The sequence below is a fragment of the Lupinus angustifolius genome, chromosome LG17 (assembly GCF_001865875.1).
Source record: "Lupinus angustifolius cultivar Tanjil chromosome LG17, LupAngTanjil_v1.0, whole genome shotgun sequence".
Taxonomy (NCBI): domain Eukaryota; kingdom Viridiplantae; phylum Streptophyta; class Magnoliopsida; order Fabales; family Fabaceae; genus Lupinus; species Lupinus angustifolius.
This window is the reverse complement of record NC_032025.1, coordinates 19283047-19305956: the sequence shown is the minus strand read 5'-3', so window position 1 is coordinate 19305956 and position 22910 is coordinate 19283047. Positions and strand designations below refer to the sequence as shown.

Sequence of the window (22910 nt, the reverse complement as noted above, 5' to 3'; positions counted from 1 at the left end):
AAATACTCATACGATATAAAATTAGATAGTAATAAGTGTCTTAGACTTTATTTCGATTAGAACTAGAAAAAGGTTGAGGAAGATAAAGGAAAGAGGTAGAAAAATATAAGTTTTGCCTATGTTGTAAATAGTATTATAATGACGGATTCAACCATTGAATTGGTCCTCATATATACTAGAAAGATATGATAATTATGATGGACATGCAATTAAATCAGATAAAATAAAAAATACAGATTAAAATTCGTTTGTTCATGGAAAAATTCATATTTTCAAAATAAAATATTAATATTAATTCGAACATGGAACATCATAGTTATTGTAATATTTTCAACCAATGATGTAAAAATTGTACCGTATTGGCTGGTTCAATCGGAAAACCGATGAACCGGACTCCTAACTGGTATGGTACAGATGTTGAACTGACCAAGTATCAAAATCGGTGAACCAGCCGGTATTTTACTAAACCGGCTGATTTATACACCTTTTTTTTTGAAAAAAAAAACTTAAAAACTTAGAAACTCATTACTGGGTGACCCATCTTTCCAACCATTCTTCAACACTTCAAGGTACATGCTTCCAAAGCATACTTAGATTACACATTTTGGTTGCTAACATTTGTGTGTAATCTCAGTGACATTTGTTAATCTAGGAGTATTGTCTGACGATAGGATTTGGTGAAAAAATATAATATCGATATGAGACAACTTTGACTCATTGGTGTTAAATGTTAAAACTCCAAAATTATTTGGTTCGTAGAGTGAGTTGTGAACTTGTGTCATTTATTTATATTTTGCGGTTGTTAAGTGATACTTTTGGATTGATATATGTTTTGTAATTTAGACTTTGAATTTGCTAAAGACTTAAAGTTGTTTGTTTATGTGAATTTTGAGTCGATTATGAATATGTATTATAAATTTGAGTATCTACCTATTTGGAACTTTTTTTGTTATAGGTTTGTATATATATAAATATAAGTAGGTATGTCCAGTTTAACCGACATGCAGTTTAATTACTGAACCACCGGTTGAATCACTGTACCACTATATTAATACCCTGACCGGTTTGATAACCAATACAGTTTTAACAATACTGTTTTCAACTATTCAACCATTTCAATAATTAAATTATAGTGCAAAGAAAAATATCTATATTTATCATAAAGTATATAACTTAATTGATATGTAGTTTAACTAGTGAACCACTTTGACACCATCTTAAACTAATAAAACTAAAATTTTAATAATTTCATTGAAATATATTAAATATGTAAAATAATCTCTAAAAGATTATTTTATTTTGTTTATTAAATAAATAGTGTAATATCTATGCGATGCTTATCTAAATTTTGTATATGGTCAATATATCATCTATTATTTAGGTGTACAAATATTATTTCAAGGTCAATATTGATGAATATATAAATAATGGATAAGACAATGATAATGTAAAAAATTGTCTCTCTTAATTATATATGGCAAAACAAGACAACTCACATTTTTTAAGAACATGACATATAAATTTAGTACATTTCTCGCCAAGCATGTGAGCATTTCTATGTGGCAATGCATGCAGTTGGCAAACATAATTTAAGAAAAAATAAAAAAAAATTAAATAAATTATGATATAATATGATTTTTAATGTTTAAAAATTTATAATCTAATGAGATTTGTTCAACTTCATATGAAATATAAAAGTCTTTTTTTTTTCTCTCCAACTACTTTATTCTTTTTATTTTATATATGATTTTTTTATTTTGTTTAACAATGATTGCTGGCCGCCTAAACGGGCAGAGCATGAAGTTTTATCGGTTAAGACATTGCGGACATGGTGTCCACTTAAATCTTTACATGTATTTGTAGGAATATAACGATCCGTTTTGCCATCTCTATTCTTAATGCATAAATTAATTTTATATTAAATAAAACATTTCACTCTTAATTTTGAATTAAAAATTATATATATACAATTAATATATAATTTATTTTTTATTTGTATTAATTTTTTAAAGAGTTAATAAAAATAAAAATTGATAATGTAATCGATATATAAAACTTATACAGAGTATTCACATTTTTTCATCTAAAAATATAATCATGCCATCTTATCTTATGTGATGATGTAACCAAAAATATCTCCCGTAATGATGAAGGTTGTTCACTTTAAACAAATATCCTTTCCTGACCAACAAGACGAAACCCCTAAAATAGAAAGTTCTAATTCTTATTCCACTTCACATCCTTCTCACTATGCACCTTCCTTTCTTTAAAGCTTTTCACTTTCTGCAGAATCTCCACTATTTGGTTCGTGCCTCAACAGAAATTTCATATTTTTATCTTTAACATATTAATGCTTTTTACCTTTTATGTTATACACCTTTGATGAGCAAAGACCTTGACTCTAGGTTTGTTCATTTATTTTTCTTGATTTGTTGATCAAGGCTTTTATAGTTTTACTGCACATTTCTCATAAAGGTTTTTCTATGCGTAGTAGGAGACTTATGAGACCATTTTGTTCTTGTGCTATATATTGTTCTTATTCTTACTCTATTACTTTAGAGGGTGAGCTTCCACGCAATAATAAGGTTGTCTCTTAGTGACCAAGAGGTTACAGAAATCTTGGAAATAATCTTTCACCTGCGAGGGCAAGGTTGTATCATCTACCATCCCTAGACTTCATTAGGTGGGTTCCTCTGGCTCTCGAAGTAACTCTCTACGTTTGTCAGGGGTACCGCTGCACTATCTAGCCTCCCAATAACCCATTAGGTAAGGGATGAGATCATCTGTCCCAACTTGATGTCCTTATTCCTGTCCCGCTCCACTTATATTTAGACATGTGGAGTTAATATATTATTTTAATAAAACAAAATTAAACTGAGTTGTTATTTTTTACTTGTTGGCAAACACTGATTGGTCTGAGATGAGATATGAGACGATAACTTTTAAGAGATAGAGGATCCCGTTCCCTAGGTAAGAGCCTTATGCAGTGTTGACTTCTTTTATTATTATGCTTTCCTTCGGTTCTTCAACACACCACTATAGTCATACTTGGGATTTCATAGTGTGTGTTTGGCGAAAGTGTTTTGATGGTTAGACTTTGGATTGCTTCTCCTCATACCCAGGTGCATACCAAGGGTGAAAATTAAGGAGTCCATTTTTCTTATGAACTTCATTTTAGCAAGTTAGATGGATATGTTTTTGAACTATCGTCAATTGTTGACGGAAATGTGTTTTCTTTCCTTGTTTGATCTATAAACAAATGAAGTTATGCTTTGAACATTCAAATGTTAACATGATATAATTTTGTTGTGCTATTTCTTACCTTCTTTTATTTGAGATGTGACCAAAATGGATAGAAAATGCCACCAAAATAGAACCAAGTAGGAAAGCTAACTAGAACATGACTCACATGGTTTCATCAAGTAGCAATTTTTTTGATCAATAGGCTTCTTCCCCTTCGATACTCTGTTATCTGTCAAACTGAATTAGTTTGTTAATTCTTGAAAACTGTAGAAGCCTTGTTACTCTTCTTAAATCGCACCGTTGTTTTTCGCCGAAGTGACTTAAAGGCCGAGTGGTTCTAAAGACAATGATCAAGTAAACCTGTGTTGTAGAGTCATGATGATCTTGTCATGAAACTTCAGGTAAATAATTGGAGCAACTGGTACTTTCTGTTTCTATAAAAAAAATGTTTTCAATGCTCTTCGATTTCAATTCATGATATATTTAGTTACTTGATTAACATTACCAGTATTAGTAAGAGGTGCTGATTTTGTTTTGGTATGACGAACTGGAAACAAATCTAAAGACATCATATATTGTAATCCAAGTTCAATTTTGAGAATCTGTAAAATTGCTGTAGAGTTATGATTAATAACTCATCAAACAAAAAGCAGTTTTGCTGAAGAGTAAAACTTTGGATGATGAGTTGTAAAATTGTTCTTATATATTTTCTACTTTATTCCAGGGAACAACATCAGTGTTATATGCTTGGCTCTGAAATTGGATGGGAGAAACTATGCTAAGCACAGATTCTCATTACACTGTGCACAAGTAGGCTTATAATTATAAGTCTTGTATTTTGATAAATGCTTACCGCACTTAATAAAAAGTCATCATTGTGAATTGCTTATTATTTAAAATGTTTTTTATGTTGTTTGTTATTCAAAATTTTCTTGATGAACTGTTTAAAATAATGGGCCATGGGGTGGGTTAGAGCCAGCCCATTATAGACAATTGCGATTTGTATGTAATGCATAGTTTTGTATACGAAATGAGTCCCCAAGAGACATTTTGTTTTACAATTACTTGCATTTTCAAACATGTTGTCAATTTTTTTCAAAATTTATTATCAAATTTTTTTCAACACACCACTATAGTCATACTTATGAATCAAATAACATCATAAGTCTTTATCATAAATTATGTTTATTTATAAAACATTGATGTCAATTTTTTAAATGGTTTCATCTATGATTTTTCTTGATCTTAACATACATTTGATTCAGTGTCTTTACTAGCTAGTGCTTATAACGGTCTCATCCACATATTCAAACCATTCAAGACGTGATGTCATTTTTTCTACAATAAGAGTTACTTATACATTATCCTTAATGTATCCATTTCTAATCTGACTTTATTTACTGTGTCTACTCATACGTTGTAGTATTATCATTTCTGTTATATGGAATTTACTCTCTTGTTACATTTTATCATTCATCATTGTTGGGTTTATTCAAGTGTGAAGTGTCACATTGGATATGCGGGGAAGAATGAAAGAGTTTATAAGAAGGAAAGGCCCATGGAACTAATGCCTTAAGGTTTTGGTTCAAGACGTGGTGTCTCACTTGTGACTCTTCACTCTTTCCATACCCATGTAACAATGGAACTCCCTGGTGGTTGGAGGCTCCCCGGTCGCAGTCTGGTCCATCAAGTGATATCAGAGCCGATGGTTCAGTTGGGATATAGTGGACTCAAGGGGGAGCGAACCGGAAAGTGTGTGGTACCCACACTTGAGGGGGAGATTGTTGAGTTTATTCAAGTGTGAAGTCCCACATTGGATATGCGGGGAGGAATGAAAGAGTTTATAAGAAGGAAAGACCCATGGAACTAATGCCTTAAGGTTTTGGTTCAAGACGTGGTGTCTCACTTATGACTCTTCACTCTTCCCATACCCATGTAAGAATGGAACTCACCGGTAGTTCGAGGCTCCCCAGTAGCAGTCTGGTCCAACAATCATTCAATCCCATATAACAATGTGGGTCTTATAGTTGTGCGGTAAAACTTCTTCCTAAGCTCAAGTAGTATCTTTCTAACACATATGATGCCTAAAGCACTATACCATTTCATTTACTCCGATAGAATCCTATGGTTTAAATATCCTTCAATTTTCCCACCATGTTGTATGATAGATCCAAGATACTTAAATCTAGTGTCTTATTGTATGGTATGATCTCTCTATGCACCTTATCATATGTCTTCTCCAAATCAATAGAAACCATGTGTGAATCCCTTTGTTTCCTTATGTATATCCCCATCAGTTGTTGTAGAAATATATAGCCTTCATGGTCGACTTCTACTTAATTATCATTTCACTTAGCTTCATAGTATGACTAATGACTTAATCTCCTTATGGTTAGTACAATTTTGTTTGCCGCACTTGTTCTTATAAATAGGAATTAATAGAAATCTTCTCCACTCATTTGAAATCTTCTTAAATCTCATGAACTCATTAAACAACTTTGGCCCTGCTCCTCTAGAGCCTTTCAGGACTCAATAAGTATTTTATATGGTCCAACCACTTTCTCATTCTCCATTCTTTTTAAGTTTTTTACTTCCAACTTCTGAATTCTACGATAAAAGATAAAGTTTTTACCATCTTTGGTATTTAGTTGTTGAGAAAGCATGAAATGATGTCCATCCATCTTTAATATCGTTGTTATTCACAATATCTTTTTATCTTTCCATAATATCGTTGTCATTCACAATATCTTTTCAGTTTTAATGTTTTTCACTTGGTCCAAGTCTCTTGTCCTTCTTTTCCTATACTTTGTAAACTTAGACACTTCTTCCTCATCTCTTGTTATTTTGAGATTTTTATAACCCATCACACGTTTTGTATTTCACTATGTTCATCCTTTCTTAGTCTCCTTCTTAGTTACTTTATATTTTTCTCAAGTTTCAGTAATTTTAGTAGACAAGTACCATGCTTTATAACATTTCATTTTTACCTTAACTTTGTCATGAACACTTTTGTTGCACCACCATATTTCTTTACCCTTTGATCCAAAACTTCTTGATTCACATAATATCTCATTTGCTATCTTCCAAATTCTTTTGGTCATCTCCTCCCTTATATTGTTAGTTCTTTTTTGTACCTCCCAAAATTCTTTGATTGAAGTTCCCTTATTTATCTCCCTTCAATTTCCATCATTTGATTCTTGAGACTCTATCTTAAACTTTTCTCTATATTCTTGGAACTCTTGCTTTTTTTACTTCTTCGAGGCGGCGATATAGTGATTTTTGTTCTTTTAACACTATACTTACGACCTAAAATTATCATATCATTAATCTATATTATAGAAATTCAATAAAATTTTATGCTAATTATCATCTGCTTAACATAACTTTCACATTTTATTTCGGGTCAAGAGTTAACACCAATTATTATAGAATAAAAGATATATGCAAGTAATAGATGCTAATACATGTTTGTTTATAGTTTGGTGACAGATGCTAGTAAAAGTGACTCTTTTATTGGTGGGAAAAATATGCTAAATTCTTAATCGAATTTTGTGATGTTTTATCTCTTTATGAGTTATGAATAAATTAGGGCAAAATAGGTAAAATTGTCCTGTATTTTATTCTAAGTTTAACATTTTGATCATGCATATTTTGTTTCGTGAAACATGTTGATCATAACATCAAGTTTCGTTTAAAACTCATTATTAACTTTGCATTCTCTCTCTCCCCTCCTTCTTTGCCATGTTTTTCATTTCTCTCTCTTAACCTCCGTTGCTCTCAATTTATCAAAAGTAACCATACAAGTCAACCTCTCATCATTGAATAATATTACGTAAATTAAAATCCTAAAATCATTCAACCCTGAAGTCACGAAATTACAATTTCAGTGGTGGAACAAAGATCTCATGTCCTAGTCTCTATCTCATATGTCCCGTAACAATGAAAATATATTACGTAAATTAAAATTTTGAAACATTTATTAGTATTGTTGTTTTGTTTCATTATTATCGATAACATATGAGACAAGATCTGAGATAAAATATCTCTATTCGTAATGATGACATCGTAGAAGGTGTGGATGTTATTACTAATGGGGTATTGCAGTGGTATTGTAGCCTGGTCCTAGTTTGAATGGTTTACACTATGCAAGATGATTTATTTGGTATTATTTAGTATTTTAGTTTGACATACATGGTTGGAAAAACTTTAACATTCATCAATAGAGACCTAGAGAGAAATGAAGAGAAATGATGGAGGAGGAAAGAGAAGGGAATGTTAATTGAGTTTTTGATTAGAGTCTTAAGTAAATTATTAATTTAAAGACTATGAGTGTTATATGAAGTTTTAAGTTTGGATTGTTCATTTTTTTATATTCTTGCTTAAGACCCTAGTGAGTCTTATACATTTCACTCCTTGTGAGGGATCACATACATATTTATAGTTCATGTATTTTATTTAAGAGGAACACATTATTAGTATAAAGATGTATACATAATTATTATATCATTCATCATTCATTTGTATTACTTTTTTGAGGAGTCAATGATGGTTAAAAATGAATGACGGATGATGGACTAACAACGTATAAAACTGTTACATTATCAGTGCATACATTTTTTTCTCTAAAAACACATGATAATATACAAAGACTAAAATTTTAAGGATCTTAAGTTGAGATCTAGTGATCAAAAATATATATGTTGCAAAGTCTTTAGAGTCTTAGGTGTGAGATTATTACTAATGTGTAAGAGGAAAATATCTAGATTCAAGTGAGGGAAAAATCAGAATTGAAACCAACAATAAACACAATTTATTTTCTGCTGCTTCTCATCAAAAAAAAAAACTTATGCTAGTCCTTAGGATAAACTTTTGTAGAAGACAATAACATGTATTTGACTATCACATTATTATATAAATGAAAAACTAAGTGTTCTTGCACTACATTTACTTTGTGGTTAGTAAGTTGATCCATACTTTTTTTAATACACTATTCTTATTATATGAGCTTTATATTCTTACAACAATAATAATTAAGGCATTATTAAGATGTGTTTATTATGGTTATGTTTTAGTTTTTCTTGGTCCTCAATATCTTTATGTCTCTATACATTTGGATTCATTTCATCTGATTTATTTTCTTTGTTGATTTTATTATAGATCTTTTCCACATATGTCAAAACAAATGAAGAAACTCTACCATCTTATCTATGGTAGCTACTCCTGACTTTTTCTTCTAATGTATTTATTATTATTCGTATCTTGTTTAATATGTTTACATTTATTCTCATATCTATTACATCGGATTTATTATCTTGTTGATTTATATCACCCAACATGCCATGTTGTAAAACATTGCAATTCTTATATTTGTTAGGTAAACTTTTTTTTTCGGTTGGGTGATATTTTTTATTATAAATAACACATGTTATTCTTTCATTTCGTCTGATCAAATGGTATGATTTATATCATCATTTATTTTTCCTTGGTTTTGTATGATATACCTAAGAAGCTTAAACTTGGGGTGTTAGTGGTTTCAGTTTTAACTGTAAAATCATTAGGATCTAACTGATCCGAAAAAAGTGGTTCAGTTCTTTTTTGAATTAACCATTTAAGATCAGTGTGGTTCGTGGGTCTAGAGATTTAGAAACTGCTTGAACCGAAACAAATGCATATTTAAAAATTATTTTCATTATTTCATATAAGATAAAGAAATAAAAAAATGGCATATTGGCTAAAGCATATTTTCATATTTGGAGCTTGACTCCTTAAATTTACTGATTTTATTAACGACACACAATGAAAGTTTAATTTATTTCTAACTATATTGTTGTCTTGCAGTTATAAAAACTGAATTTGTTTTCACAATTGTAATTATCTATGAATACGTAGTTATGTGATTTTATTTTTGTGGAAAGTTAAACATTTTCATTTTTCTATAATAATATGTTCATGAGTCTGTTTACTTTCTAAAAAAAATAGATTTAATTAATTTAATATGTTATATAACTTTTTTTTCCTATAACGCGATAAAGATTAGTCATCTTTACTTTCTATTGATAAATGTTTATTTGATTAAGAATTCTGATATTAGAAAATTTGAATAAAAATATTTTTCATGCTTAAAATTGGTATTCACCTTATATGCCGTACCTTACCATCAAAAGTGTATCAAATATATTAATAATTAAAGCTCCCCTTATATTATGATGAAATCTTGAGGATTTTGCTTAAATAAAATTTCAACTATGGATACTTTCAAACTTTCTATTCCTTTTTTAATATTTGATAGAGTTTGTTCCCAAAACAAATATTTATCCTCATGAAAGATAAATATTACAAATCTGATGATCTTATTATGGTAACCAAGCATACAAGAACATTCGATTGAGATTTTAACATTATTTCATTTTCATCATACTAGATTGATAGGTACCAGTTAGTTAGGTTAAAGGAATGGAATGAATACACAGTAGAAGCACATAACATTATATTAATTCAGTATTCAGAATATCAAGATTGCAATGTACATGGAATTTCTTATTATAGTTAAGTGTAGAAAAAGAAATAATAGTCCCTTGATTCCTAGTGACAGAGGTCACTCCTTCCACCAAATGATTGCCTCATATTCACCTCCTGTGATTCTAGGATCTAATCCACCATTCACCGCCTGCCAAGTGTCTTGTTGGTTAGAGACATGTGCAACAAAGTTTTTCCCCCTTGTTCCCATTTTACCCTGACCATCCTTTATTTTTCTCTAATACACCTTCGTAATAAGAGGCCAATAAATACCCTCCCTAATGAGTAGCACATTGTCCTCAAGGTAGAAATCTGGAAAAGTCGCCCGAAATAACTCAAAATCCTCCCAAGTATTGTCATGGTCAAGAAAAGTAGCCCACTTAATTAAAACTTTAGTTTTGCCATTTAACAACTGGCGACTTGCCAATACTTGTTCTAAGACCACAATCAGTTCCCAATCCTCCATCAATTCTACTGGCAACTGTTGACAAGAAACACTAGCATGAGGGGTTGTTTTGAGTTAAGAAACATGGAAAACGAGTGTATTCGTGAGTAATCCAGTAGCTGCAATTTATAGGCCACGGTCCCAATCCTTTCCAAAACCACAAAAAGACAATAAAAACGAGGACTTAACTTCTCATTGACCTTTTGAGTAAGTGAATGAAGCTTGTAGGGTTGAGCTTTTACAAACACGAAGTCCCCTACCTTAAATTCAACTTCTCTCCTCTTCTTGTCGACCTGGAAACACATTCGTTGTTGAGCCTTTGCCAAATTGGCCTTGAGCTCATCCAGAATGCTGTCTCTTTCCCGAAGCAAACTGTCCACTACTGCCACAGAAGTGCTCTCACTTCGAAAAGGAATAATCGAAGGTGGATGTTGTCCATACAAGACCTTAATAGGACAAATATAGAAGCATTATAGGAACAATTAAACCACAGTTCAGCCCAAGCCAACCATTTCACCCACTGTTTAGGGTTCTCAATCACAAAAATAGCGCAAGTATGTCTCTAGCGTTCTATTGATGACCTCCATCTAACTATCAGTTTGCAGTGATATGTAGAGCTAAATCGTAGTTTCGTACCAGCTAAACGAAATAATTCCTTCCAAAATAGACTCATAAAAACCTGATCACGATTAGATACAATCGAGACGGGGAAACCATGCAACCGAATAATCTCATTTACAAATGCATGAGCCACATCCTTAGAAGTAATAGGGTGATGTAATGGAATAAAATGCTCATACTTACTAAGACGATCGACGAGCACGAAGAATGTGTCTGCCCCGTTGGACTTCGATAGCCTACTAATAAAATCCATCGAAACATCCTCCCAAACATGGTTAGGGATTGGAAGAGGTTGGAGGAGTCCCGTTGGCCGCAAGGCTTGATATTTATTGTGTTGGCAGGTGATACAATCAACCACAAATTTCTCTATATCCCGACGCATACCAGCCAATGAAAAACCATATCAAGGCGCTTATACGTCTTGGTTACCCGGGAATGACCACCCCACAAAGAAACATGAAATTCAGCAAGTAGGAGAGGAATGCGGGCTGGCTTGTTTGGCAACACCAACCTCCCTTCGTACCATAAACAACCTTTTGTAATTGAGTACAATGGGTGAGATTTGGGATTTTTAACCAATTCTTGCATAATTTGCTGCATTTGTGGGTCATGTAGAATCTCCTCTGCCAACTCCACCAAATCCATGCTAGTAACCATTGAGATCGACTTGTATTCCATCACTCTGGATAAAGCATCCGCCACCGATTTTCCGATCCGGGTTTGTATTGAATTTCATAATTGAAACCCAACAACTTGGTTACCCATTTCAATTGATCACCCCCTAACACCCTTTGATCAAGTAAGAATTTAAAACTCTTGTCGATATGAATAATGAAGTGGTATCCCAATAAACATTGTCGACACTTTTGAATTGCGAAAACTATCACCGTCAATTTTCGTTCTTAAACTGATTTTAATTTTACCCTTTCTGACAACGCCTGACTAACAAAAGCAAGAGGTTGTCCTTGCTGCATAAGCACAGCTCAAATTCCGAAACCGAATCTCAAAAAGCATATTGAAATCTGGCAAGGCTAGAGTGGGTAATTTTTCCATAGTAGCCTTCAACTTCTCAAAGGCTTCCTAAGCTTCTTGTGACCAGTGAAACTTGTTTTTCTTCAAAAGTTGTGTCAGAGGCTTAGCAATCACCCCATAATCCCTTATAAACCGTCGGTAGTATCTGGTGAGTCCCAAAAATCCCCTCAAACTGTGAATGTCTTTAGGAGATGGTCATTGTGTCATTGCTGAAATCTTGTCTAGGTTAGCTTGGATCCCTTGTCCAGAGATGAGGGGGCATTAGTAAGCCCAAACGACATTACTACATACTCATAATATCCTTCATCAGTTCGAAAAGCAGTTTTAGGAATGTCTTCCTCCTTCTTTCGAATCTGGTAATGCCCAGATTTCAAATCCAACTTAGAAAAAAGTGTGGCTCCACCCAACTCATCCAAAAGTTCATCAATTATAGGAATTGGGAACTTTTTAGGCACAATAACCTTGTTGAGAGCCCTATTATCGACATAGAATCTCCATCCGCCATCTTTTTTCTACACTAAAATCAAAGGACTCGAAAAAGGGCTAACATTGGGTCTAATCATTCCCGCCGCCAACATTTCCTTCATAAACTTCTCAATCTCTTCCTTGTGGCTATGTGGATGCCTATAGGGACGAATATGTGGGATCTTTGTTCCTTCCCTTAAAACAATAGCATGGTCACACTGTTTGGTAGATTGCTGCCCGGTGTGTGCTTGAAAAATATCCCCAAATTCTTCGATGATTGGTTGGATGTCACTAGGAAAATTCACTGACGGAGAACACATGACACTCATCATCCCAAACTCAACAACTCAACATAATACGCTTCTGCTTCATTACGCATCTCCTTCATCACTTCCTTCACTGACGCCATAGTTCTGGAAAGAGTAGGGTCCCCACGTACTTCAAAAACCTTCCCATTTTCCTGAATCTCCAGCAAGTATCGCCACAAGTCGGCACTAAATTTATCCAAACTCTTCAACCACTCGAACCCCGGAATGACGTCCACTCCTACCAACTCAAATAGATAAAAATCTTGAACAACTTTCAAAGTGGGAAGTTGTAATTCGACACCCCTGCAAACTTTTTGGCTTCCTAGTCATTTACCATTTTCCACCTCCACAAAATAACATTGTGTATTTTCGCTAGGTATCTACAACTCCTCTACTATTCCTGGAGCCAAAAAATTGTGGGAAGCACCAGAGTCCAACATTACTATGACTTTTCGGCCCTTCATTGTCCCCCAAAGCTTGAGGAAGTTCTTCGATGTCATTCCGGCAATGCTACTAACATTCAATTGCAAATTGATCCCCTCTTGTGCTTGTTCCCCCCAATCCTCGTCCCTCTATTCCTCTTCCTATTCTTCTTCTTGGCCCAACAAAAATAACATGGATCTGTTTGTTGCGGCACTCATGGCCCAGAAAATACCTTTCATCGCACCTAAAACGAAGATTTTGCCTCCTCTTCTCATTCTCTTCTTCTTTTGTTAGCATTTTGAATCATGTTCCGCGCTTACTCACAAATGAGTTTTCACCTTCCTTGAAGCTAATTCCCCCTTTGTGCATCGTGTTTAAAGATATGCCAACTTCCTCGGGTCAAATACTCGGGTGACCAACCCAATACCCTATTCCTCTCTTCCACCTTATGTGTCATTTCCACCAATTCATGGAGGTCCCAAGAACTCATCATTCTCACTTTCACCTTAATCTCCTTCTTCAACCCATTCATAACTCAAACTACTCCCGATATTCCATGATGGTCCCCATTTGTCTCAACCCCATCAAGGTCTCAAAAGGATTGTCCGATGCAACAGTTTGAAAATGACTCATTAGAGCTTGCCGAAACATTGGCCACCGCACTGTCACTACCATTCGTGATTTTCACCATTGGTACCAATTCAACGCCTTCCCTTCCAAACAGACCACCGTCATGTCAACATTCTCATCCTCTGGAATACGATTAACTTCAAAATATCACTCTGCTCTATACACCCATCCATGGGGGTCGTTGCCTGTGAAATAAGGTACCTCCACCCTTTTAACTCTTTCATCTCTTCTCATCTCATCATCCCCTCGTGACCCTCCCCTACGACCCCTATCTCCCCGATTGTTGTTTTCTCCTACTCCTTCTCTTACCATCTCTCTAATCTCACCTACTGCCTCTTCTAGATGACTAGTGACCGTCTTCATCAAAGTCTCCATTTGTAGCCGAAAGGCTTCTTGCAGTGATGATTGCATTCTCTCCAACCTTCTTTCCATATTATCGAGTCTATTATCCATCCTTGTTGATACCATCCACATGCTCCTAGAATCGGGAGATTTGATACCAATTTGATAGGTACTAGTTAGTTAGGTTCAAGGAATGGAATGAACACACAACAAAAGCACAAAACAATATATTAATTCAGTTTTCAGAATTGCAAGATTGCAATGTACATGGAATTTCTTATTATAGTTAAGTGCTGAAAAAGACATAGCCAAGTACTATGGGAATAGTCCCTTGATTTCTAGCGACAAAGGTCACTCCTTCCACCAAATGATTGCCTCATATTCACCTCATGTGATTCTAGGATCTGATCCACCATTCACCGTTTGCCACGTGTCTTGTTGGTTAGAGGCATGTGCAACAAACTCTTTTCCCATTGTTCCCATTTTACCCTGATCATCCTTTCTTTTTCTCCGATACACCTTCGTAATAGGAGGCCCATCATATCTGATACAAGAACATTCGATTGAGATTTTAACATTATTTCATTTTCATCATACTAGACTTTTGCCGAGTTTGTGAATTTGACTTGTGTTGGTTTGTGTTATGTAATTGTTAGCTAAAATGATAGTTGAAATGAACAAACAATATCTTATGCAATATAATTTGAAATACAAATAAATTAAGCTAACATCCCCTCAAGTGTGGGTACTACAGACTTAGTGGTCTGCTCCTTATTAACTCCACAATGTCTTGGCCAAAATATCATTTTTGATCCTACTTGTTGGACCAGACTGTGATCGAGGAGCCTCCAAATACTAGAGAGTCTCATTGCTATCAGGAATAGGAAGAATGAAGAGGCACAAGTGAGCCATGTCTTGTACCAAAACCTTAAGACAATGGTTCTGTAAACTTTTTCCACTTATAAGCTTTTTCGTTCACCCCTTCATATCCAATATGTGACTTCACACTTGAATGAACCTAACAATCTTCCCCTCTAGTTGGGTATGACAAACTTATTGGCCTGCTCCCCCTAAAGTCCATCACCATGTCTCAGTTGAACTATTGGCTATGATCTCATTTGTTGGACCTGACCTCAATTAGGGAGCCTCCAACCACCGGAGAGTCTTATTAATATCTGACATAGGAAGATTGAAGAGTTACAAGTGAGACACTACGTCTTGAACCACAACCTTTAAGGTAATGGTTCTATGATCCTTTCAAATATATATTACAAACTATATGTATTCTAGCATATATGTAATTTTGAAATGAGTAAGGACTTTCTCCATTAATAGAGAGGCAAATGTCACACAATAACACACAAAGTCAACATGTAACAACACTTTTATTATTTTATTTACTATGAAATTATATTTTTGCCATTAAAAATATAAGTAAAACCAATCACTTGCCTCTCAATTAACAGAGAGGATCTTGTTATCGTGAAATATACATATATCTTATATAATATCCTCTCGTTGTCTAAGATTGTATCAAGATTCAGATAGCATGAAAACCGATCATTCCTTAACTTATCTTAATTGGCAGAGAGGCATTTCGTTTAGATTATTCCATTCCTGACTCATAACACCGACTGGGTTCGAATTGGTAAGAATAATAATAACTTGGATGATGGTTTTTGTCTCTTAATATTCATCTGATCCTAGTGGTGTTTGTCATATAGCAGTGTATATTATTAAATCGGTTTAATATGTATATACTGACATTATAAGTGTTTTTACACTTTCAGTAAATCATCTATCATTGATTTGTTAACCACTATTGACTCTCAAATAAAAGTAATACAAATCAATGATAGATGATGTGCTGACAGCGTAAAAAACTTTACACTGCCCGTGCATAAATTTTAAACTCTTATTAAATATTATGTGTCTATGTTTGGTTGGTTATTATTTTGGTACAGTTAGGGATTACCTTATCTGCATTTACTGGCATAGTTATTGTGATTATTTACTTAATGAAGAGTTAAATTGCAGCACCCAAGTGAAATATTTCAAAGAATGGAGGCTGAAGTTGCTTCCTTGGGAAAGAATATACAGATTAATCAACCCAACATCGCCAAGGTTAAATTTTAAATTTTATAAACTTCTAGTTCTCTATTCTGCACTGTTGTTACTATATAAGAAATTAATATTAACAAATACCTTTATGTCATTGTTTAAAGAAGCAAAAAATACAAATTTGTACTTGAAACTGATGCATTTAATATTTAGAAAAATGGTGGATTTTGATTTTCAAAGTTGAGTTACTCAATTTGTATTCCTTACACAGTTTTTCTTCTATACTCATAACTTTTACTTACAAATTCTCCTAATACTAAATAAAAAAACGCATCTAATAATATCAGAATAATTGCATCTAATATCTTGATAATACAAAAACATCTAATAATATCTTCTTTATATACTATTAGAGGATTTATAGTAGGAAATTGCAGGAGGATATGATAATGTCCTTTTATATATTATCATTGGTTCAACATGCATTTTTGAGTTGCCTTATCTATGATGCCAAGGTTAATATTAATTCCATCAACTTAAAATTATTATTTTCTGTTTCTGTTGTTATTATTATTTGTTGAACTTGTAATCTTGCGCAAGATTAAGCATTATAGTGGTTTATGAATTCTACTGATTTGTGATTGATCTTTATTAACTGAAATTATTAGAATAAAGTCTAAAAAGTCATTATAGTTGGTTACTTTACTAAGTTGTTGTTAGGACGTTGATTAATGAATTCACTGATTTGTGAACAATTGATGAACTTATTAGAATAAATGGGTCATTATAAATGGCTCTTTGCTAGATTTGCAAGTAGTAGCTAGTTGTGTAAAAATGGCGAGAGCATATGTTCTATAATTTGTGTCACTTCATTTGTTATAAGATATGATTGGTCAAAAAATATTTAATAATTAAGTTTTAACTTCAATATTGTTTTCAAGCAATCATAAGTTCATGACACATGAAATGATATTTATTGTGGAACAAGAAATGTGTACCTCTTAAAATATGTTAAACCTGATTAACCTAATACTATAAATAATGATTGAGTTTCAAAAACATGAGTTTGATATTAGTAGGGCTTAACTTAGAGACCAACCCTGAAATTATTTGGTTTGATGAGTCAACCCACAAAGCCACAATGCAAAGAGTTGAGCCATCTAGCTGGCCTGGTTTAATATCTTATATTTTATTATGAGAAAAAAGATGTATGCACTGTAAATGTTTATTATACTTTAATGTATTATTTATTATTATTTTTAATTATTATTAACTCTTAAATAAAATTTATACAAATTAATGATGGATCATGTATTAAATATGTATAAGTCTTTATATTGTAAGTGCATAGATATTATATTATTTTATTATATTCATACGTTATGTAACAGTGACCACATATGGATACGATTATAACTAAAATATTAAATTAAAGGATCTTAAAAATTTAAGTGAGTGATCTATATTTAACATGAATTTCGATAGGTTGTGATATTGTTATTTTGATAACAAAAATTGTAATAATTCTAAGTTGTTATTTGGTTTTTAGATTAGTTTTTTATAGATGCCTAAAGATAAAACATGAAAAGTTAGATAAATAAATATAGTTTAGTAAGTGATAAGGTGATATGATGGTGAAGAATAAAAACTTAAAGAATGAATATAATAAGTTGTGAGCTCGGGTGGCATCAACAAAAAAAAAAATTATAAAATAGTTTAATAATTAAAATAAATGAGATTGAGAATAAAGTCTCATCCACAATAAAATAGTAACGACAAACAATTGTCCATCAATAAGTTGTGAAGTTTAGTGTGGTTTGTCAAATGAATGAGGCTATATATTGATACTCATAAATATTCTTGTCTCATGAAAGTATGAATAGACATTTTGGAATGCTAAAAGCCATGACCTTTTATGTAACGAGAATTCGAAGAATGGTATATCATTAATAAATTATTTATAAGTGAATCATTAATAAATAAATACTATTTTATAAATACTTTTCTTACTGTATATGATAATGTGTAGAAATAATATATGATTTTTTTCTTAAATAAACAACGCCCATCTTTAAAGTACTTTAACCACTCAAACAGTATCAGATATTTATTTGCTTTGTTTTCTGTAATATATGCAGAACCAATTGATGTGACAGTTAAAACAAAAGAAGATGCTAGATGAGGAGCAAAGTACATATAAAGATGAACACATAAGCATATTTCCAAACAAGTTAGGTGGTTGAACTTAAACATCATGGCACATGATGATGAAAACCCTCTTGTTCTTGGGGGTGTAATAGAAGATATCCTGTACTCTTTTACAAGCTCAGTTTCTCTTTTGGTTTTCATCAATAACAGAGAGATTAGCAATGGTTGTGAACTCAGGCCCTCTCACCTTGTTAAACGCCCAAGAGTTTCTGTTGGTGGTGAAGACCTCAGGACCTTTTACACACTGGTAAGTTTATGGAGAATTTTTTTGTAACTTTTTTTGGTACTACTACCAAGGGTATCCCTCACTTTTTGATAAGGAACCAATCCATTTCGGGATGCATGGTTGCCCCTTCAATAAGTGTTGATCGCAGAAATCGAATCTTTGACCTTTTAGTCTTCCTAAGAATTTAGTGTGATCTTACACCACTAGACCAACACATTGTTGATATCTCTTTATAACCTGTGAGTAGTAAATATTAGATTAGGTTAGTTAAGAAATGGGTAGTTGTTTTAGGTAGTATATGATTAATTCCTCTTAACAAAAATGGTTGTCCCACAAATTGTACCACTGCATGTACCATAAGATGTGATTGGTCAAAAAATGATTATTTATTAATTTTTTAACTTAAAAATATTTTTCCAACCAATCATAGGCTGATGGTACATACAATGACATAATTTGTGGGACAGCAGATGTACTCCCTAACAAAAATGAGTCTTCCTCATAAAAAAATTCCATGCAAACTTAGCCTCACTATGATATATATGGATTTATAGTTCGAACAAGATTGTGTCGAATGATCTAGGTAATAAAATATGAGTTTGTATCACCAATCTAAACTTTTGATTATGAAAATATATATTTTTGGAAGGATTTCCTATATTGATATCTCAATGTATTCAAGAAAATAATATCTCACCAATCATCATTTTTGGAAGTACATGGAAACCCTTGTATTCTACGAATAACAATATAAAAGGATAAAAATATTATTATATATTAGTTTTTCCTTTATTTTTTGTAGTACTTATCTTGTCGAATACTCGATAGAAAATTTACTTATATTGTATGTTTGAGTCTCAGGTTCTGGTGGATGCAGATGCACCTAGCCCTAGTAATCCTTTCTTGAAGGAATACTTACACTGGTAAGTTATATTTCTTCTGTGTTCATCTTTCTCTATTTACTTGGTTATAAGCAAAGGTGTAAATAAAGTTAAAATGGAGAAATGAAATTAGTGAGGACTTTCACATAAATCTCTAAACTTATATACCTAGCTTTTGTTCAAATAGTTGATAAATGTTTTGTTGACCAATTAATTAGTCTTAATTTGTTATAATTATTCTATTTTAAATGGAGTTTCAGGATGGTGACTGATATTCCAGCTACCACAAGTGCAGTATTTGGTAAGTGCAATTTCTACATGTATTGTATACAGTATACATACATATGATGCTGCAAGTGTTTTAGAGGGTATTTCTGAAGTCCCACATTAAAAATATATGACAACTTTTATGTAAAAAATTAACACTGACATAAAAATATAATATTTAAATAAAAATGTATGACAACTTTTTAGTACACATGAGTTTCTTATATAATAGTATAAAATGGAAATAAATAATGGCTAATTAATGAAAAAATGACTGAATATAATTGAAATATACTACTATTATAAAATAAAAATTAATTTAAATTGTTAAACTTTAGGATTATATTTCGATGAACTAAACAGAAGATGTACTTCAGCTTCATATTACAATATTATTCCCGACTTGAATAGTAAAATGACTTGACGTGAGAACTTTGATGAGAAGCAACTAGCTAATAGTTAATGGGCTGAATAAAATAAAATAATGTTAAAAGAGTATTATACATATATTTTTATTATTTCATAATAATGTATATAAAATATATTTATTATCTTTAGACTCAAATAAATATATGTATATCAAATTGCACTTATTTAATTATGCCTTCTAAAAAACTATACTTAATTTTTATGTTGCAATTTGATAAACTTAGATGCATAATTATAATCCAGCATGCCTATTTAAACGGTTATTTGCTATCACAAATATTATTGTAATTAACGGATGTTTTCCCAGACTCGGTTTAAATTTAATAAATTTATTATTATAGATTAATTCTAACTTAAAATAAAAGTTATATAGGTATAGACTAAAATTTAGTGTATATAAAATATATCATTAGTAATAATGATAAATTAATTTTGGAAATGATAAGAACAAAATGTAAGATAAAAACATAACTTTTTAATAAGGATGAAATATGAAAATAGAAAATTATATTGTCTTACTATTAATTCCTAAAGGAAACAATATAATAAATAATTAACATAGGATGGATATAAAAAGTAATACAAAAGTATCAAAAATTCAATTCTTAGGAGTGACATTTGTGAGCAGAGGTAGTCACACACGAATTTAAGTTGATTATGTTTCACCTCTTCCTCAGAGAAAGACCATCAAACAATTCCCAATTATGGTCTTTGTGGACCGAATCATCCATCTTTAAAAGATATTAGTTCTTTATCTATAGAGTGATAAAATACCCGTAATTACACTAAAAAAGTAAAATAATTATAAATAAAATAAAAACACAAATATTTGAATAAATTATATAAATGTGATAGGAGGATGTAACTTAGTTGACAGAGCAGTGAGAAAAAAAGTGTAACCATCTGGTCTCAAAGTCCCCAATGTATAATTTTCATGAATCCTTTTAGCATAAAAGTTTTTGCGTATAAAAAATAAAATAAAAATTATACTGCTTTAATATGATACTTTTAAAATTCATTTTTTCACTTTTAGTTTATGATTAACAATAAATAATTTAAAAATGTATAAATGATTTAAACGTCTTAATATAAGTACACGAACTCATTCTAACGCCATATGATTTTAAATGAAAATATGATGTCAGAACATTTGGGTGTTATTTATTAGTTGGTATATTATTTGCGAATTAGTTGAAGTCAATGTGGTGTCTGATTCTATTAAATATATATCAATTTTTAAAAAAATTAGAACATTTTGAATGAAATTGCAAAGATTAGAATTTGAATTTAATATTTAATAAACTTCAGGGAAGGAGGTTATGTTTTATGAGAGGCCAGAACCTTCAGCAGGGATTCATCGCAATGTTTTGATATTATTCAAACAACTTGGCAGAGACACTGTTATCACTCCACAATGGCGTCAAAATTTTAAAAGCAGAAGCTTCGCTGAAAGTAACAATCTCGTTCCTGTTGCAGCTGCTTATTTCAACTGCCAAAGAGAGCATGGTTGTGGTGGAAGAAGATCAGAATAGAACCTATTCAAAGAGTCCTATATATCTTTAACTATATATATATATATGCGAGGTTTAAATAAGATTTTAATATATATGTATTTTAAGAGTTTTATATAAGACTTTAATATGTATAGTAAAATAACTTTTTATATTTTAATGTCATTTATCATTTATGAATCAATCATTATAACCCCTACATAAAAGTAATACTTTTTATATATAAATGACATATAAATGGTGGATGAGATGATTGAAAAGATAAAAATTTCTTATATTCTTAATACATATAAATGTTAAAGTCTTTAAAATAAATGTGTTATTGCTTTGATGGGTGACTCATAAGAATGTAGATCATTTATCTTAAAAGCATATTTATAATTATATCTTATTCCAATAAAATTTTGACACTTAATAAAATTTAACATATATATTTCTTACTACTCAAATATCTTTTAGTAAATATTATAATTTCATTAGACTAAAACATAGTTGGGAACAAGCTTCACTACACGTGCACTCCACCCATGATGGGGCATGTTATTCCCTACCTATTCTCGATGTTGTGCAATGACTCATATCTCTAGATAACAGCAATACAAGTTATGGACTTGAGCTGATGTAAAGGGGTTAGAGTAGAGGGCTATATATATTTATGTTATGTAAACCTAATGTAACAAGGAGAAGAATAGTCAAACACTAATCTTAATTCTCTGATAATATATAGTGGTAGTCGTTCAACGCTCTCGGGGACGTAGGCACAATTGGCCGAACCTCGTTACCAAATCTCTTGTGTTATTCTCTTGTCTCTATACTCTTTACTATTTGATTGTTCACTTGTTCCCAACAATTTGTATCAGATGACTCTTAACCCAGGTGCCAAATTCGAGGTGGGGAAGTTCAATAGAACTAGTAATTTTGGATTGTGGCAAAGGAAGGTTAAGGATGTAAGACTGAGATTGCAACTAAGAGGGGGGGGGGAGGGTGAATTAGTTGACTAGAAATTATGACCATTTTTTCTGCAAAATGAAGAGTTAAAGTGCAGCGGATAATATTGCAGAAAATAAACAAGAATAAATCAAAGAGGTAAGGGAGAAGAGAGTACACAAGGATTTTATACTGGTTCGCTTTCTTGTCCACCAAAGGCTATGTCCAGAACTCTTGCAGCACAAGAGATTTTCCACTAAATATTAGGAGTTGTAATTATAATATCTCACCCCGAGATCTCTATGTACCTTACACACTCACTAATACTTCTACTCTTGGAAAACACATTTCCAAGTAACTCTATCCCCTTTATAT

At 32.0% G+C, this 22910-nt stretch overlaps 1 protein-coding gene and 1 long non-coding RNA gene across 2 annotated transcripts; both read left to right on the top strand.

The window, feature by feature from the left end:
- On the top strand, positions 2143-4132 carry LOC109330769. The gene is made up of 3 exons (XR_002105715.1): positions 2143-2304; positions 3514-3644; positions 3968-4132. It is a non-coding gene; the product is annotated as an uncharacterized LOC109330769 (long non-coding RNA).
- Positions 18176-21639, top strand: LOC109331033 (protein FLOWERING LOCUS T-like). Its single transcript, XM_019565316.1, has 4 exons — positions 18176-18541; positions 19382-19443; positions 19662-19702; positions 21406-21639. Exons 1-4 carry the CDS (start codon positions 18341-18343, stop codon positions 21627-21629), a joined length of 528 nt encoding a protein of 175 aa, XP_019420861.1. The 5' UTR covers positions 18176-18340; the 3' UTR covers positions 21630-21639.

Excerpts from the sequence above, each read along its gene's own strand:
- LOC109331033 (XM_019565316.1), top strand. The coding sequence starts at position 18,341 with ATGGCACATGATGATGAAAACCCTCTTGTTCTTGGGGGTGTAATAGAA. Across the intron at positions 18,542-19,381 it reads TCAGGACCTTTTACACACTG|GTTCTGGTGGATGCAGATGC; the intron begins GTAAGTTTATGG and ends TTTGAGTCTCAG. Across the intron at positions 19,444-19,661 it reads TTGAAGGAATACTTACACTG|GATGGTGACTGATATTCCAG; the intron begins GTAAGTTATATT and ends ATGGAGTTTCAG.